The sequence below is a fragment of the Drosophila erecta genome, unplaced genomic scaffold (assembly GCF_003286155.1).
Source record: "Drosophila erecta strain 14021-0224.00,06,07 unplaced genomic scaffold, DereRS2 tig00000092-arrow-pilon, whole genome shotgun sequence".
Classification (NCBI taxonomy): Eukaryota; Metazoa; Arthropoda; class Insecta; order Diptera; family Drosophilidae; genus Drosophila; species Drosophila erecta.
This window is the reverse complement of record NW_020825207.1, coordinates 17,706,447-17,724,945: the sequence shown is the minus strand read 5'-3', so window position 1 is coordinate 17,724,945 and position 18,499 is coordinate 17,706,447. Positions and strand designations below refer to the sequence as shown.

Genomic DNA, 18,499 nt, shown 5'->3' with positions numbered 1-18,499 from the left:
AGACGGTCATAAATCAATTTGTAGTATTCTACTCTTCGCCCCAATCGACCCGAGCTCCAGCCACCCGTAAAGCAGTATTATCTGGGTGGTTGGGTGGTTGGGTGGTTGGGTGGCTGGGTGGCTGGGTGGCTGGGTGGAGCACCCACCACATTAAATCGAAAGCAGAGCCGTCGGAATGGCGTATAAATCTGTTGATTCAGCCAAGTGATTTGCCAAAGTGGCTTCGTTGAAATGTCAGGCACACGCACTTCGCTCGCACTCAGCAACAGTTGGCCCACCCGCAGGAAACTCATCCTACACCCTACACCGCAAAAAATGTCTTGTTGCTTCAATTCAAAATTTGTCGAAATAATTTGTATATGCATATATGGTTTCAGCGGTCTTGTAGAATTTCTACCAGTTACAGATTTAAGAAAAAACATTCTGAAATTAGAGTATTTTTGAAATGGGCATTCCAGCATTTATGTATTATTATGTTCCAGTAAGTAACCAGTAGAACAAAGCGTTTCCGACCCTATAATCTTCGTCAGGCCGAGGTGGTCTTGTATTTCTCTCAGTGTACAAGGAACTGCCCGCTCAGAAGGCTCAACCTAGCCCACTTCCCCTAGCGCAATGCGAAAGTGAGTGAGAGCATCGGATTATTTGACGTCACAAAGCCATGGGCGGTTCAGAAAGCACGTCATATGTGGAGCTCTAATAACCGGTTTTCAAGATGCGCGTAAAGCGTGCCATTCGCAGCTTAATCAATTTTTGCGTTTCTATGAATTTGACTTTGTTTGCCTTTTTTGCGTGATTTTTTCTTTGGGGAGCCCGACAAAAACCCTGTTACGAGTGACTCATGATGGGGGATTCCTGACGAGATCGCGCTCTTTTCTTAAATTCGCGTTGGGAAGCACGTGAGCAGAATTCAAACTGATTCACTAGGTGGTTTTGGTCTTTGCGATGTAATATTATACATGTAAACAAGAAATTTCAATATTTTAAAATACTTTAATATAGCTAGGCTTAAATCTTAAGATTCCTGAGATGTAATAACTGGAAAAATAAGCCGAAAAATCCCGCGGATATCCAGTTACTGATTCAGCCCGCAATTAATGCATGTTTCGAAAAAGTAAGGAACAAACTAACCGTGCAGAACGTGCACAAATCAAACGGGTGGAGAATGTATTTTTACATACCGCCGACTGAGATGAGATTGAACCGGTCCTGCGGAATTGGCAGCGCTGCTGGGCGGGCTTTAAAAGCCATGGCCAACAGCGAGCAGCGCTCAGTTAAGAGGAGAACGCCGAGCGCACAGCAATTCAGCACAGAAATCAACTCACAGAACAGCAAATAAATATTAGCTGCAACAAACAAGAGGGCAAACTGAACTTGGAGCAAAGATTTAGTTCGGAGCGGAAGTAAGGCTTGACGACAAGTGCAAATAATTAAAAGCAGTTAACTAAAGTGCACGGTGAGTGACGAGTGACGAAAGTGTGGCTGCTCAAAAGCCTCGAGTGCTCGGCCAACATAATGAGTGCATGTGCATGCAAAAAGTTCATTTCGGGCTAACGCTGCGTATACGTAATGTGTATCTAAAACTGGGCATCTAGCCTTGCTTCGGCTTAATTTCATAGTTCGGGCCCGAATTCTTTAGTGCTTAAGCTTTTTTGGCTTTTGGTTTATGGTATATGCATGTTTTGTGTATCTATTAAAATAAGATTTGAAGTGCTTTATTTGCTGGCAACAAGTCGCCGTCTCAATGCCAACCTGTTTACGTTGTTAAAAATTGAATTGAGAAAAAAAAAGTAGTCTTAATTAATGCAAGAATGCATTAAACATTCTAATTACCATACTAATTCACAGTCTATACTTAGGCAACGAACTCAAACGGAAAACGCTTAAAAATATTAATAACATTGTTATCATTTTCATTATTGTTCCCACCATGTACTTAGTGATCAATGTCGTTCATTTGCGTTTGCAGCTATTTATGTTTGAACTGCGCAAACTGCACTGATAAGCACTGCACTGATCTTAAAATACCCACTTTTATTAATAACACTTTCATTAATAATCGCACGTTCTTTCGTATTAGTCTATATTAGCGCCATTCGAGTTCATATCATTGCAAAAAGTCAATCACTCTGAAAATGAGCCACATACCCATTCGTAACACTAACCCACCAAATCAGAGTGATGGTAATGGTAAAGCTAACATTTTGGAAGATAAGCTGGACCCCAAGGTTTCGGTATGTCTGCTGGCTTGAAGCAATTAGCCAACAATTAGGCATGTGTATACTAACTAAATATTTCTGAACCCACATTAAGATCGACATGGAGGCGCCGGAGTTCAAGGATTTTGCCAAAACAATGGTGGACTTTATAGCCGAATACCTGGAGAACATACGCGAAAGGTGAGCAACTGGCGTCCTACTCAATTAGCTTGAATTAAACTTAATTAAGCGACGTATCGAACGTATCAAAAATTTATTTATATGGAATCACAATCTGTCGCTTGACCTCAGCATTTTGCGTTCGAATTGAAAGTTCGTTCTGCTCGATGCCGCCCAAGTGAATGACATTTCGCACACGTTTGAGCATTAGTCACGGGAAAGTCGCGCCGATCGGACCTTTCCATTGTTAAATATACTTGTACTTTTGTTTAGAGACTTGCGGCGACCTTCCCAACTCGAGGGCCAAGTACTTTCATTGCTCTTGGGCCTAAAACTAATTAATTATTGCGCCATTAAAAGCTTTTCGAAGTTGGCGTGTCAAGGTCGGTTTTCACGTAGACGTAATTGCAGCACAAACGCGTCTTGGCCAAAAGCAACTCAGGTATTTCACTATTCTTGGCCAATTCTAACGGTCTCGATTCCACTACCTTGAAAATCACAGTCGGCGGAGTAAACGATTTCGACACCTGCTGCGGTTGTTTGACTGGTTAATTGAAAGTCAATTTGAACTAGAGCAAATGTAATGCATTTACTTTATTAAAGTCCCTTCGACATTAAGTTTTAATAATCATCCCATCTTTTCACTGCGAGTTCTTTTGTTTTATATAAGTGAACCATTTTCTTTTCAATCGTCTACTTTTCTCAGTTCATCCTCTTAATTGAAGGAACAGCAAATCCTGTCATCATTATCAGCTTTGCCCCTTTTATCCTTTTCCCAAAGCACTTTGCTACATATTGCTATTGATTTTCGTGCCACGGCAACAAGTGGGGATGGTTGGGTATCCTCCTACCCCACTCCTGATGGCTTTGTGGGCTAACTGAGTTTCGCAGCCAATTAGCAAGAAGCTCCTCCTGAATGGGCGCCCAATGCAATCAGAAGCTAACGCAATTATTCCAATTACAGGCGCGTTCTGCCGGAAGTGAAGCCCGGGTACCTGAAGCCCCTGATTCCGGATGCGGCGCCCGAGAAGCCGGAGAAGTGGCAGGATGTGATGCAGGACATAGAGCGCGTCATCATGCCGGGAGTGACCCACTGGCACAGTCCCAAGTTCCATGCCTACTTCCCCACGGCCAACTCGTATCCAGCGATCGTGGCGGACATGCTGAGTGGTGCGATTGCCTGCATCGGATTCACGTGGATCGCCAGTCCCGCTTGCACGGAACTCGAGGTGGTCATGATGGACTGGCTGGGCAAGATGCTGGAGCTGCCGGCGGAATTCCTGGCGTGTTCGGGCGGCAAGGGAGGCGGCGTCATCCAGGGAACGGCCAGTGAGTCCACATTGGTGGCTCTGCTGGGAGCCAAGGCCAAGAAGGTGAAGGAGGTGAAGGAGCTGCATCCGGAGTGGGATGAGCACACCATCCTGGGCAAGCTGGTGGGCTACTGCTCCGACCAGGCCCACTCCTCCGTGGAGCGTGCTGGCCTCTTGGGAGGAGTGAAGCTCCGTTCTGTGCAGTCCGAGAATCACAGAATGCGTGGTGCTGCCCTGGAAAAGGCCATCGAACAGGATCTGGCCGAGGGTTTGATTCCCTTCTATGCGGTGGTCACCCTGGGCACCACCAACTCCTGCGCCTTCGATTACTTGGATGAGTGTGGACCAGTGGGAAACAAGCACAATGTGTGGATCCATGTGGACGCTGCTTATGCCGGATCCGCTTTCATTTGCCCCGAGTATCGCCACCTGATGAAGGGCATTGAGTCAGCAGACTCCTTCAATTTCAACCCACACAAATGGATGCTGGTGAACTTCGACTGCTCGGCCATGTGGCTGAAGGATCCCAGTTGGGTGGTCAACGCCTTCAATGTGGACCCTCTTTACCTGAAGCACGATATGCAGGGATCCGCTCCGGACTATCGCCACTGGCAAATCCCACTTGGTCGGCGATTCCGGGCTTTGAAGCTCTGGTTCGTCCTCCGGCTGTACGGAGTCGAGAATCTCCAAGCCCACATCCGCAGACACTGCAATTTTGCCAAACTGTTCGGGGATCTCTGCGTGGCGGATTCCAGATTCGAACTGGCCGCTGAGATTAACATGGGTTTGGTCTGCTTCCGTCTGAAGGGCAGCAACGAGCGGAACGAAGCTCTTCTCAAGCGAATCAATGGACGCGGCCACATCCACTTGGTGCCTGCCAAGATCAAGGACGTGTACTTCCTGCGCATGGCCATATGCTCGCGATTCACCCAGTCCGAGGACATGGAGTACTCGTGGAAGGAGGTCAGTGCCGCTGCCGACGAGATGGAGCAGGAGCAGTAAAGTGGTTGTGCAGGTCTGTTCCGCGTTTAATTTACAAATGAATATAGGTAGCTTTTCCTGTTTCTATATGTTACAAAATGGACCAGTATGATAATAATAATGCATTATATGACTTAAAAACCGGAGCAGACCTTACATTTTCCATTTGCGACATGTTTAGGGAATTTACATCGCAACAAAAGATGGATCCTCCATCGCTACATTAGATTTACATATTTTGTCCTATCATTGTATCATTGATGTTGTTATCGATTTATTGTTAACGTTATACGCCTAATTAAAACAAATGTATTCTGCTTACCAGTACGAACAAATTTTAACTATAAATTTTGACTAGAGAGCATCCGTGGAATAAACTGTACAATTTAGCAGCCAGTTCGGAATTCCTATTGCAGTTAACCGCTGTGCATGCTCTTAAAATAGAAGTCAATAATGCGTTGGGCTTCTCGGATGCCACTGGACCTGGCGGCATCAATAGTTCCAAAGCCTTTGAGCGAGGTTGCATCTCCGGCGAAGAGAAGACCCGGCGACTTCTCGCCCAGCGGAGCGGCCAGTCGCTGGACATCACGGGCGCTGCTGCTGGTGGAGAAGTAAGGACGTCCGCCAAGGTAGCACGCCGAGGTGCTCCAGTTGGAGCGCAGTATTTCCTGTGGGTACGGCACCAGGTGATTGCTTACGCAGCGCCTCAGCAGACCGGTTATCTGCTCCAACAGCTCGTCATCGGGCAGCTTCTCGATCTCCTCGTAGTAGCCGCCACCCACATGCACCTCCAGCACATGCTGACTGCTGGGCACCTGGCTGATCTGCACAACCTGCTGCGTCCAGTTGCGTTCGATTTGCTGCTTCGCTGAGGGACTTAGCAGCGTTCCCAGTGGCCGCACGCTTCCTTTTAGCCAGCGCCCAATGGGCTTCTTGTAGGAGAGGTATATCTTGAGGGGATTGCCAAAGCCGAGGTTGCGTATTGCCAGCATCTTGTCCAGCGGCAGCGTGGGTCGAAACAGAACGCCCGCAAAGCTTTTGAGCACACCCAGCGGCAGGGTACATATTATGTGATCGGCGCTATAAAGACTGCCATCCAGGCAACCCACACTTTTCTTTGGCGCTGGTGTCCACTGAATCTGGCCCACAGGCTTTCCGGTCTGCAGTTGCGCTTTATCCATTTTCTGAATGAGATCATCCACTACATTATCAAGACCAGTGGGTACATATAGCGGGCGCTGTTCCTGCTGCACTGGGCACTTGGTTATGTGTTCGATGTTGACATACTCCAGGCAGCATCCCAGTATGCTGCCGAACTCCTTGAACAGCGACTGGAAGATCTCGCGTGCCGCCAGCTGATCCTTTGGCTGCTGGAAGGAGGCGCCAATGATGCGATCGCTTTCTGTTCTAAAGTAGTTCATTACATTGTCCAGCGAGTGCAGGTCACCACCCTTTTTCACTCGTTCGGATACCTTGAAGCCTCTGCAAAGCTGCCGGAATAGGGTGTCGATGAGCTCGACCATGGCTGGATTGATGTGGCTTCCATCCTGCAGATAGGTGGCCCGATCCGGCTGCTTTATCTGCTTGCCCAAACCCACCGTGTTGCGCAGCAGTTCATACATCGAGTCCTGCGATCCATCGATCTTTACCCACTTGGCGCCTAGTTCACAATAGGTGTCACCAAAGCGCTGGGTATTAATCCTGCCGCCATAACGATCTGTAGCCTCCAGGATGACGGTGCGTCGGAACCCGTGCGACAAGAGGTGCTGGGCAGCCGAGAGACCGGCGAGTCCTGCGCCGACGACCACTATCTGGGCATTTTGGCGTGCCGCCTCCAGATCCGGACTTCGCTGCTGGTCGCCTATGTTATCCGCCTGTAGCACCCGTGCATTGTATAAACTGCGCCTGCTGGCCAGCTTAAAACTGCGGACAAGAGAGGGTATCAGTTTCATTTCTTTTTTAGTTTGCGCTGCGTTTCGACGTTGCCCTCCGCATCAAAATCCGCTGGAGCTGTTCAACTTACCATTGCATGGCAAGCGGGACTGGTTCCTGGAGTTCCGAAAGTAATTCAAGTAATTTTTAGAATTTTGTCGGAGTTTTCAGTATTTGTTGACAGGCTCAGAGGCGGAAAGGCCTTTAAAATCCCACACGTCCGAGTTGCTTTTAATAAGCAGAAACATAGTATTTACCACAAAGGAAGGCTGCCGGTTATCCAATTGCAGGTAAGCAAGATCTAAGGTTTTTGTTAAAAGGTCTATTACACATTTTATTTGTATATAATATATAATACTTTACGGAATACGAAGTCGTACCAAGGCGAGCACTGGACTGCGCCGATTCTAAATACATGAAAAGTAGCAGCTAAAGTTCTTCAGAGGTAATTTATAAGTATTTATTGAAATAAGTATTGAAATAAGTGAAACTATTTTTGTTTTGTTTATATTTTGTTATCCAATCGATATCAGGTGGTCCAATTGGAAGAAACAGCTGTTTGCCTGCGGATGCGGCACTGACGATAGACCTTGGCGGACTTATCGAAGTGCGATGAAAATTGTATCGACTTTTATGCAAAAGCAGCCACACTTTACCGCCAAAATTTTGATTTAAATTTCAAATAAAATCAGAGAAAGTTTGTAATGCTTTAAAAATCAAAGCTTTGAAAAAAAGTTTAAGAGTTGAAGAGTTTCAAGGACATTGTTAAGAATCTATTCAATTTTTATTGTCTTTCAAGCTTTTAAAAATTGTTATATACAGTAAATATTTATAGACTTTAATGATTTGTAGCGGGCTAAAAAACATTTTACTCCTAAAGGAAATGTGCACTATTTTCGTACATTTAAGTTCACTTTATTCATAAACATGTGGGAAACTACAAACTACATCGCAAACTAACTAGGTTGTCCCTAAACATAAATAGTTTAACCGTTTTTCTCATTGAGATTTCTCGTGCGTTGCATTTTCGGCGCCCAGATGGATCTGGAAGTGCTGCGCAAGATCGCCCACGTTTCCCGATTTGCGAGCCACCAAGGATTGCTCTGAAAGCAGGTCCGTCAGCTGTGACTCGATCTCCTTCCAGGCGAAATCAATATCGGAGGCTTTGGTGTCCATGCCGCATACGACGAATCGCAGAAACTGGCGACCCGCATGCTCGGCCTTAACCATGTAGATCTTCTTTCGATCCATAAGTCGCTGCAGCAACTGGGTGGTAATCTCGTTGTCACCTTTGGGCCGGAAGCAAACCAGTCCCAGAGCGCGAGGAGCCACCAGCTCAAATCGGGAATCCTTCAGCACAAGCTGCTCGAACTGTTTGGCCAACTCGATGTGCTTACGCACATGGTTCCTCAATCCCTCGGCTCCCAGAGTGCGGAATGTGATCCAGACTTTCAATGCTCGGAAGCGACGACCCAGGGGGATTTGCCAGTGGCGGAAGTCGGGAATTTGCGACTGACCCTCGTGCTTGTGCTTGAGATAAATGCGATCCACATTGAAGCTATCGACCACCTTGTTGGCATCCCTTAGCCACATGGCCGAGCAATCAAAGTTGACCAGCATGAACTTGTGCAGGTTAAAGTTCAGCGAGTCCACGCGATCCAATCCCTTACGCAGATCCGAACACTCGTCCAGAGCAAAGGCTCCTCCGGCATAGGCGGCGTCAACATGGAGCCACACCTTGTATTCCTCGCAGACGGCGGACAGGGACTCAATGTCGTCATAGGCACAAGTGCCCGTGGTGCCCAGTGTGGCGACGCAGATCACCGGGATTCTGCCCGCTGCCACATCCTCCCCGATGGCCTCCCTCAGAGTATCGCCTCTAAGTACGAAATCCTCTCCAGCCGGCAGCAATCGAATTGGCATGGCAGCCAGGACTCCAGCCTTCTCGATGCAGCTGTTGCTCTGATCCGAGGAGTAGGCCACCAAGCGGCCACGCACCTCGCTTTCGCTCAGCTCCGGATGCGACTCCCTGTAGCTGGCCACCGCCTGTTCCCTGGCAGCCAGGACAGCCACCAGAACGGCCTCGCTGGCCGATCCCTGGATCACTCCTCCTCCTGGTCCCTCGCTGGCGTGCCGGAAGTGTGCGGGCAGCTTTAGGAACTTGGCCAGCCAGTCCATGACCACCACCTCCAGTTCTGTGCAGGCGGGACTGCAGATCTGTGGGGGATTATACATATGTTTAATATTAAATGCAGATCTGCTAAATCAGAGGTCTGACAAGCAATTTTTCTTAAGACTTTAAGCTAACGACCTATTGGGAATTTGTCTATTATATTATGAATTAAATCGGTCTATTCCACTAAGTTGGAATTATTGTTTAGCAACTGCTTTGTCCGCAATGACAATATTGTTTGCGAAACGGATAGTTTGGCTGCACAATAACTTTAAATGGTGACAATTTCCAATGGAGTTGTGTGAAAAACTCTCTTCGATCCGGTGCAGTAGCAACCTGTTTGTCGGGTTCTTGGATTCACTTTCACCCACCGCGCACAATGGGCGCCCATTCAGCCGGCCAAAACAATGGGTCAGCAGCAGATTTCACCGGCCATCTGAATCCGACCTACCCAGCTGAATCCGACGACGGCGAACCCACTGGCCAGCATCTCGCCCACAATGGAGGGATACGAAGTGCTGGTGGGGTAGTAGGCGTGCATATGGGGCGACTGCCAGTGGGTCAGTCCCGGCTTGATGACGCGATTAATGTCGCCGAGGACATCTCTCCACGCTTCGGGTTCTTCGGGCATCTCCGTGGGCAGCAGGTCCAGAAGATAGCCCGGCTCCACATTGGGCAGCACGTCATCATCCCGGATATTCTCCAGGTAGTCGGCTATGTAGTCAACTGCCGCCTTGCCGAATTCCCGAAACTCTTTGGCATCCATTTCGCTGACAATGTCTCGAAACCGTTTTCTATTTGCACTTTTCACGTTCTATTTGTTTTGGTTTTATTTCTCCGTCGTTCTCGACTTGTTTGCCCAGCTCGATTTCAACTCCCGATCCGTTGATGCTACTCCAAGTTGCCTGAGGTTCACTCTGAACCCGATCGCCGGTGACGGCCGCCTTTTATACTCCGACTTCTCTGGTCAGCCTCCAGAGCTGTCGGTGCAGCCAATTTGGCTATTTTATGGAAATTATAGCAAACGCGAGACCGACTTGCTTACTTCTCTTGGTTTAGCTAACTTTGCTTGCACAAAGCATGGAAATGCGAAACGTTGCACAATTAGCATGGAAGGTTTCAGGAAAGAAACTCCAAACTAAGGGGTATTTATTTCAGTCGTATAAAGCATACTTTTACCCAAGAATGCCATTTAAATACCTGCATTCTAAATCAGCTATTAACTTCAAAAGCACTTATAACCGATTGCTCTGCACTTAGATTCGTGATGCGTGTCCAATCGCTAAGATTAGGGAACGAATCGGTCGTCGGGATTATAGTTTTATGGGATAGTATGTTTCGTGCCTCACATTTATAGAAAAACAATTACTTGGCAGCTTGCTAATCGCTGAGTGGCTAACTTCCCAGCCTATTTATCACATACCTCTTTAAACCGATTTATAGGTGCCGATCGATAAGAATTTCTCAGGTGCTGCGTTGATTTGGCAAATGATTTTGTTACCAACGAAACTCAGACAATCACTTCCCACCAGCCACTTTCCCACCAGCCCACAAACTGTTCCCACTATTTTGGTCGCTTGGCGCTCTCTTAGCCGTTCTCTCTTAGCCAACGGTGAAAGAAATTACAGTTTTTAAAACTAATTGATTATTGTTGGTTGTTAGGACCGCCTGTAATGAACAATAATTGTGAATTCAGATGATTGCACGTGTCTGCTGACGGTTCTCGAAAAGCAACTCTTTAGTATTTCCTTCTATCGCAATAAAAGTAACAATATTAATTATTTTAAATGTATAATGAGTGTTCATATATGCAATATTTATACACATCGATTTATGACAGCTACACATTTTAGATACAATAATTTTTCAGTAGTAATTCATTGATATTTAGGCTGCCTAGGTTTTTTCCTAATCATTTTTCCCAGAAAATAGATTTAACAAAGTGGCTAACGATTGTTTTTCCACTGTAAGCCTGTTTTGTTGCACTCGCGTAATTAATTTGAACATTGCTTGCAAAGAGGAGAATCTGTGGGATACCTCCACTTTGTATGTGACTTACCCAACTGAATCCAAGGACTCCGATGCCAGCGATCAGCAGTTCCCCGATGATGGAGCCCGCCGACGAGGACGACGGATAAAAGGCATTGAAGTAGGGCGACTGCCAGTGGGTCAGCCCCGGCAGGATGATGTGCTCCAGATCCCTGAGGACCTCCCGCCAATGATCGGGCTGCTCGGGGATCTCCTTGGGCAGCTGGTTGATCACCGCATAGGGAGCCGTGCTGGGCAGGACATCCCTATTGGATGTTGGATGGGACATAGAGATTAGGGGCAGCACGGCCGGGATTACTTCGAGACACCCACCTCTCACGTATGCCGCTCAGATAGTTGATGAGGAACTCGATGGAGGCATGGCCAAATTCACGGAACTCATCAAAGTCCATGATCCTGGTTAATCCAAACAAAGGCGCTGTGTGCTGTAGGGCGAATTTGGGTGCTTAGCCGCTCGGTTGGTTCCGCACTTGTGCACCGCTGACATTCGAATCTACAAATGAGCTGGCTGCGCTTTAACCAAGTCTCAATGAGCTCCGAATCTCGGGCCCGTTCAATAAAAAGTTCGGGTGGAAGCAGAAACAACAAAAATCCGGCTATGTGTGAAAATGTGCAGTGGCAGCAAGTTTTTTGTCTTTCTGACTGACCCATTGCCGAGATTAATGTTTATGTAACTACCAAAAGACACAATGAAAAAACAAGATCGCCAGACAAAAGTGAAAAATGTCGGTGAAGAAAATTTGAACAAACTGCTTGTTAATTGTCTATTAAAATGTGTTATCCAAACACCAGCACTGCTTACTAAATCCCCGTAGTCCCTCCCATCCACTGCCAATCCGGTTCCATATCATCGCATCATCAGCAATTAACTGTCCCCAGTCGAGCCCATTTGGCAAAATACTTCATGTGTCTAACCATTAACGGCTCCATTAGACGGCCGCGACAAAGGCGTTGGAAAATTTGAAAGTCAAAGTCGATTTGGTAACCGCGGAAGTGAGGCACCGCCTGGGAGGCCACAGATTGGGATCGCATTGGATTGGACGCGATCGGTCTTCGTTGAGTGCATCGGTTTCATCAGCCATTTCCATGCACCATCACTTTCAGGGTCACGATGCATTCGTATGCCCCTACCCTATATTTTTACACACGGTACCAGTGGGTTCAAGGGTATACCGGGTTTTCGTGTTGTTCCGCATTCGTAATGCAAACCCAGTAAGGTGAACTAAGAAAGTATTGGATGTTCGAATTTGTAATATAAAAATGGCCAACTTCGAAACAGTTAGTATGCAATGGCAGCTGTAGTGGTGCACTGTAATAAGATCTGGAATTACCTTTATAGCATAAGATGATCCATGGGTCTGTCTTGCAATGGAAATGCTCCAAACAGAACAATGGTTACTCTGTAACTGGAATTTTGTGCAGCGTTCCCAAGAACTGGCATACCTTTCAAGCGACCCACGCACTCCAGCTGTTCGCGTTCCCTGCTCCTCCGCAGCCCATAAACGACCTTCCCTGCCAGTGTCCATTTCCGTGGGTGGGCGGAGGTCATCCGCTGGGAGAGGGGGCTTGGGGTTCTCGAGCATGGCGCTGGGGTTCAAAGTGTTTGGCAAAGTATTTGGCGCGCTCTAAGCGGCTCATAAATAAATGCGAAAACAAAATCGTTTTTGCAGACGCAACGCATTCGAGGGGTTTTCGGGAGGGGTGGCAAGTAGCCACTATAGATATAGGGGTTCCGAAACTACACGGACAGTGAGAACCCTATGCAGATACAGCAAGCTCACGGACAACGGGTGCCTCGGGTACGGAGTGACCCCTTCTCCCTGCCTGGTTTTCCAGTGCGCCGGCGCTGGAACGACATCGAACTCTAGGAATCGTAGAAGCGTATGGCCACCCCAGCCCCATTTTAATGGCGACGCTGGGGCGATAAGATAATGGCCACTGCCTGCGCATGCCTGGAAGTTCTTGTTGCTTTTGGCTCTATCGCCAGCCGATTTCCAGCGATTTTCAATATAAAGGGGCGGTGCCTGTTTTCCAGTGGAGACCCCGCATTTTTGGTGACCGCGCGCCGCGTATTGACTTGGACCTTTGAGTTAAGTCTCTCATATTTGTTTCGTCTCTGTCGACGTCGCTGCTGACTTTTAAGTGCTGTTTACTGTTGTTTTGGGGCCAACGAAGGTGTCGCTCGACGTTGGTTGGCTTTTTGTTCTACCCACTGTGTTGACTTCTTTTTTTGCCCCTGCACTTTTGCAGCTGGAGCTTCTTGAGGCAGAGGGAAACAAAGAGCTTCCATATTTCCTTTTTTCGGGGCTAAAGTTTTTGCGTTTTACAAATATTGTAATGCTCTTGGAATTTGGACTTTTCGGGCAAATGGGCAAATGGGCGAAATGGGCATCGCATCGCATCGCAAGAGAGCGACACACATGCGCACGGCCCCAAAAAGAAGCACAAAAATTTCGTCGCTGTTGGCGTTGTCGCCTCGCCGCCTTGTTGCCATTGTTGTCCTGCCATTCAGGGCTGGCTGTATGCATTTTACCATATCATTTGTGTCACATTAGGATCAATTGGTAAACACACACGCGCACATCCACACACCCGCACACCCGCACATCCGCACATAGTACGTATACGCATAGCGCACCCATGTGGGCGGCCATAAGGCAAACGGCACACGAGCACCAGACGAAAAGCGAAAAACAAAAAACAACAACGTTAAAAGCTCACACAGTCGGAAAAAAGCGTGAAAAAGTGCGCAAAGTAAGGAGAGACGACAGTTTAGACGGCCAAGAAAATAAATAAAGATGCAGCGCGGCAAATAGAGGGGATTCCCACCAGCAACAATACCAGCCGCCTGCCAGTGTTGCCGTGTCCAGGGTTGTCGCCGTACCGTTACCGACACCGTTACCTTTACCGTTTCCAGACCGTTACCTTACCGTTGGCCAAACACCGTTAGCCATGCCGTCGCCATTTTGCCGCACTCGGTTCGCATTTGCCGTCGTCGTTTTCGCTGCCGAATCCGTTACCGTTAAAGTTGCCGTTGCCGTTGCCGTCGCCAAAATGGCGTTCGCTTAAATTCGCATTCGAGTGCCGCAGAAAATTCAAATAAAATAATTAGAAATGCTGAAATAAGAAAATTGAAAATAAACAAATATTTAACCTAGTTAACAAATACTGCAGCTGAGTGTTAAAGTGACGCAATCAATTTAAAAAGGGTAAATGCCAATCATTGCGACGGGTTACACGGCCGTCGCAGAACGCAAGCCTCAATAAAAAGCCAATATTTTGGGGAAGTCTTGGAAAACAAGCAGCTTAATTCAAATCTGGAATTCAAATTCAAGAACAAAAAATTGAGTTGGTGTTTATTTTGAGCAAATTGTATACACATCTTTTGATATAGTTATGAAATGAGTTTCGAAACATAGAGTAGGGGTGTGAAATATTTAGCTTGACTTTTGTAACTAACAGTACAGAATTTAGTTTCTTTCAAGATTAAACGCAAAGAAAATAAGAATAATGCGTGAGCTCTAACTCCAGATTTTAGTCATTTTAACATACTAGGGTATTTTGCTTATATGATCTTGAATCTGAACCAGTTTCCAAATAATAATCAACTGTGAATTGGAAATTCCGATTAATATACTACGCTCCAATATTTTACAAAAAGTGTTAACCTATTTTGTGGGATTTGGGAACTATTAGCCGTTCGTTTTTCGATTCAAAAACCTGGACCTTGACCGTTTTTAAATAGATAATAGTGGCCATCCGAAAGTTTGTCTTCGCACGAGAGTTCTCCTCGTGACAGACGATGAATAGATAGATATGCGCCAACTGGTCTTTTGAATATCTACCGATCAGTTCGGCCCCATCCCCACTTACATAAACTTCACCCGCCTTTCACCTGGTCTAGTGTCCCCTGGTATCGCAAGTAAATTCAAATTGTTCAAGTCCCTGGCTACTTCAACTGATAGAGCAGCCGAGCACTAAGCACTGAGCACTGAGCACTGAGCACGATCCCAACCGAGCCGCAAGACTGGAATCTAGAATCTACAGTAAGAACCGACACCCAAAGAGACCGCCGCGATAAGGGGAAAACAGTCAACGGGGCTACAGTTGGGACCGAACCAATGCCAGTTATCGAGCAGACAGCGATCCCGCCTAGCGGAGTCTCGTTTAAACGCTAAACGGGAAGCGAGTGCTTCCCGAGTAATCGAGTGCGCTAATAGAAAGATTTGTTTTTAAACACCCAACAGGGCTAGAGATATAACCGTGTGCCAATTGGAATAAGCTAACTGAAACATATAACTCATACGGCGCGTGTTCAAATCGCCGGCCCCTCAGCAATGATGCAAACCCTGAAACCACCGCCACCGCTACATCATCACCACCAGCACCAGCACCAGCACCAGCTTCAGCATCCGCCCCAGCAGCAGCCACTCCAGCATCAGCAGCTGCAACATCCATTGCAGCAGCAACAGCAGCAGCAACAGCACCTGTCAGCCATGGATAATCATCAGCAGCATCAGCCGCATATCCATCAGCAGCAGCAGCAGCAGCAGCAGCAACAATTGCCACCCACGCCGCAGGCATCTCACTTGGTCGGTGGGCAGCAACAGCAGCAGCAGCAACAACATCCGCACCACAATCACCTGGCTGTCGACCAGGATGACCCAAATCCCGAACTGGTGCTCGCCTTAATTTCCAGGAACCGGGCGCTCGAGGGTAAGTGGCCAAGTCATGCCATCTTTGATTCAGTCCTGTCCACCTGAAGGCTGCCTAGGAGATTTTCCTGCACAGAGAAAAAAAATGTTTGCCAAGAATAGTGTGGTGGTAACAAATAACCAGAAAAGCTTTTTCAAACGCTTTCTTAACGAATATTTCAAATTTATTATTAAATCTATAAACTTTAAAAACACTCATTAAAAATAATACAGAATTAAACATTTACTATATTTTTTAAGCACATTTAAAATCAATTTTTGCAAGTAAATGAAATAAAAAGTAAAATACTAGAAATATGAGAGAAATTATAGGGCTGCTCATTTTGTTTATAACTATAAATACTGAAAATTCAGTTTCCATGTTTAAATATCTTTTTCGCTGCCACTTCCGTAACCCTTTGAATATACACTTCGCATGTGCTGGCCGCGCCTTAATTATGCAAAGTTTTTGTTGGCGCTCGCCCTTTGTTTTTATGAGCGACCAGAAAGGTCTTGTGATGAAGATGAGTTGGGGTTATGAGGTCGGTCTTTTAGGGTCACATAAGAGCCTTGCGGTTGGCCTGGCTTTGGCGCTGGCTTTTCCGTTTCCATGCTCGCTGCCCGAACTGGGGCTTAAGTGTTTTTCAATTAAATACGAAAGCTTTCCCAGTGGCAGACCGCCATCCTCACATCTTCGCATCTTCGCATCTTCACATCTCGGAGGAGCTCATTTCGAATGCCCTTTTAGGAGGGCTCAGTGTTGCGGCTGCTCGGTGGCCCGCCTGCTTTTTTATGCACTCTGCCACGGAATATATGGTCCGAGGGGACTTCAATATATAACTGGCAAAGTTGGGGCAGAAAGTTTTCTTTGGGATCGAGGATGTATGCATGGTGAATAGCTCCTAAGGAGATGATTTATTGCTGCCTGGGAGGGCTGCCGGTCAAAGGGATTTCTGCGTTCGAGTTGCTTAAGATCCTGGCCTGTCACATTTATGATTTCGTTTCATACTCGTACACATGTCCCACTCGAAAATCCCACGCCAAATCAATCGGCAATCCCCGGACTAAAAGCCAGCCCAGAAAGTTGACAACTGACTGCGGATTTCAGTGGAGTGGAGTCGCGTCGCGTCGAGAGCGGAGAAGATGACATCGGACAGGGACACGCGCCGCTGACGAGGACAAAGCCGTAACCAAATCCAAAGGCGAAACTGTTGACAAACTCCAAATGTCTCCGGCATTGTTGCTAATGCGCTGGGAATACCCGGGAACCAGTAGAGGCGGTCCACTGCACGTGTGTCCCCCGCCAAAGTTTTTGGGCATTGAAAAGAGCAGGCTCAGCCGTTTTTAGCCATTTTCCCGGCTTCAAGTGCGGCGGGATTTCGTTTTTAGAACACGCGTAATTACAAACAAATAAATATACGTCCTGGGGCTGGAGGAGGCGATCCCGGAAACCGCATGTGCTGGGACCTCCGGATCGCCTTGGTCGAGCCTTCGCCACGTGCCACTAATATCCACTGCATCCCTGGCAAAGTGCGTGCACTCTGGAAAAATCTAGTCAATCGAGGCAACCCGACCAATAACCGTCTTTTGAAGAGGTCTGCACTTCATTTTCCCCTACTGAATCAGAATGGAAAATCCACGGAGTGCTACAAACATGGCCATAATGATATATCAGTCGACAATCCTTATGCTGTCTGTATAAATTCCATTCGTAGAATTAAGCTTGTTGTCCTTAGGATATCTTAAATTTCTTTATATTGAAATTTATATTTTAATACAGAGTTTAAAGAAATTTCAGTGCATAATGTGGATGTTCAAGCTTGTTCCCAACCTTCGCGGATTGGTGGAAGACTTCTCATTTAGTGTAGTATTCTTGCAGTGCAGTCGTGTTGCGTTTCAATATTTTTCTCCCAGTGCAGCTGGGCAGGGCTTAGCTGGTGTAGCATGGCAGTTCCTCGGTGTCCCCAAGGACTCGAGTGACGTGTGCCGGGCGATGTGCAAAAACGAGCAGAAAAATTGAATTATGCGCTTGCGGTGCTTCCTTCGAGCCCCTGGAACCCCGGCATCCCGGCATCCCGGCAACCCGGAATCCCTGAAACCCCTGGCACTGCCTCTGCCTTTAGAGCCTGCCCTACCCTGAAGCCAAGGTCCCACCCCGCCCATCACCCGTTTCGGGCAATCGACAAATATTTTGTTATTTGCACATAAACATATTTATCGAGTTTGGGTTTGGTTTTCCTTTCGGTTGTTTCAAGTGCGTACGCACACCAGAAAGGCGGAGAAATGGGAAAACGGGAAGGGAAGAGTGCTCGACTGGGCACGACTGCACCCACGGGTGTTTTGTTTCACCCGTTCGCCCGTCAAAAATTGTGTAAATATGTTTATCATTTCCACTTGCCCGGCGCACTTAGTGCTCAGCAAACAGACGATCCACCCCGCTGCCAGGATCTCGATGTCCCGGTGTCCCGGTGTCCTGGTGCCCTTCGCCTCGACTTCTTCCCAACGCACTTGTCGCTCAACCGCCGGCCGCGTGTCCTTCGTTAGCAGTCCTTGTGTGGCTTTCCTATTAACGGGCCTACAGCCGAACCACCCCGTAATCCCACTCCAAGTCCTCCTAAGCGTATCCGTTTTCGGTTTGTTCCTCCTTCCTTCCTTCCTTCCTTCCTTCCCTCCCTCCTTCCCCGCGATTCCGGAATGGGTTCCGGCAATTGTTGCCTTTGGCTTATGTAATTTGTCATAATGTCAACAGGCGCAGATCACGCAGTACGAGCAAACACTTCACTCGAGAACTGATTGTCCATGGAAAAGGCATGGAAAAGCTAGCGAGCCCATTTGTCGCTGAAAAAGTGATTAAGTGGATGACTTTTTAAAGGAGCTCACTTCGCTTTGCAGGATCTGCCAATGTGTGTATTGCCCGCGGTCAATATTTTTACAGCTCAAGAAAATATATTAAACAGAATAATACATAAACTCTTATGCTCGGAA

At 47.2% G+C, this 18,499-nt stretch overlaps 3 protein-coding genes across 8 annotated transcripts; 1 reads left to right on the top strand and 2 right to left on the bottom strand.

The window, feature by feature from the left end:
- The first annotated feature begins 1,261 nt into the window (after positions 1–1,261).
- On the top strand, positions 1,262–5,011 carry LOC6549499 (aromatic-L-amino-acid decarboxylase). Of its 3 annotated transcripts, XM_026980750.1 has the most exons (4): positions 1,262–1,453; positions 2,078–2,231; positions 2,311–2,396; positions 3,340–5,011. In XM_026980750.1, the coding sequence occupies exons 2-4, from the start codon at positions 2,133–2,135 to the stop codon at positions 4,685–4,687; spliced, it is 1,533 nt and encodes a 510-aa protein (XP_026836551.1). In that variant the 5' UTR covers positions 1,262–1,453; positions 2,078–2,132; the 3' UTR covers positions 4,688–5,011. The 3 variants fall into 3 exon arrangements, with proteins under 3 accessions (XP_026836551.1, XP_026836552.1, XP_015012062.1); XM_026980751.1 differs by lacking the exon at positions 2,078–2,231 and having other exon boundaries at positions 1,262–1,400; XM_015156576.2 differs by lacking the exon at positions 2,078–2,231.
- LOC6549500 (protein anon-37Cs) lies at positions 4,919–7,186 on the bottom strand. Of its 3 annotated transcripts, none has more exons than XM_026980752.1 (3): positions 6,957–7,186; positions 6,690–6,899; positions 4,919–6,589 (listed from the first exon to the last, which is right to left on the bottom strand). In XM_026980752.1, the coding sequence occupies exons 2-3, from the start codon at positions 6,695–6,697 to the stop codon at positions 5,083–5,085; spliced, it is 1,515 nt and encodes a 504-aa protein (XP_026836553.1). In that variant the 5' UTR covers positions 6,698–6,899; positions 6,957–7,186; the 3' UTR covers positions 4,919–5,082. The 3 variants fall into 3 exon arrangements, with proteins under 3 accessions (XP_026836553.1, XP_001974291.1, XP_026836554.1); XM_001974255.3 differs by having other exon boundaries at positions 6,962–7,186; XM_026980753.1 differs by having other exon boundaries at positions 6,979–7,186.
- Positions 7,187–7,497: 311 nt separating this feature from the next.
- LOC6549501 (alpha-methyldopa hypersensitive protein) lies at positions 7,498–11,336 on the bottom strand. 2 transcript variants are annotated; one of them, XM_001974256.3, is made up of 3 exons: positions 11,133–11,336; positions 10,831–11,065; positions 7,498–8,815 (listed from the first exon to the last, which is right to left on the bottom strand). In XM_001974256.3, exons 1-3 carry the CDS (start codon positions 11,210–11,212, stop codon positions 7,598–7,600), a joined length of 1,533 nt encoding a protein of 510 aa, XP_001974292.1. In that variant the 5' UTR covers positions 11,213–11,336; the 3' UTR covers positions 7,498–7,597. The 2 variants fall into 2 exon arrangements, with proteins under 2 accessions (XP_001974292.1, XP_015011945.1); XM_015156459.2 differs by lacking the exons at positions 10,831–11,065; positions 11,133–11,336 and adding an exon at positions 9,223–9,698.
- Positions 11,337–18,499: the final 7,163 nt, after the last annotated feature.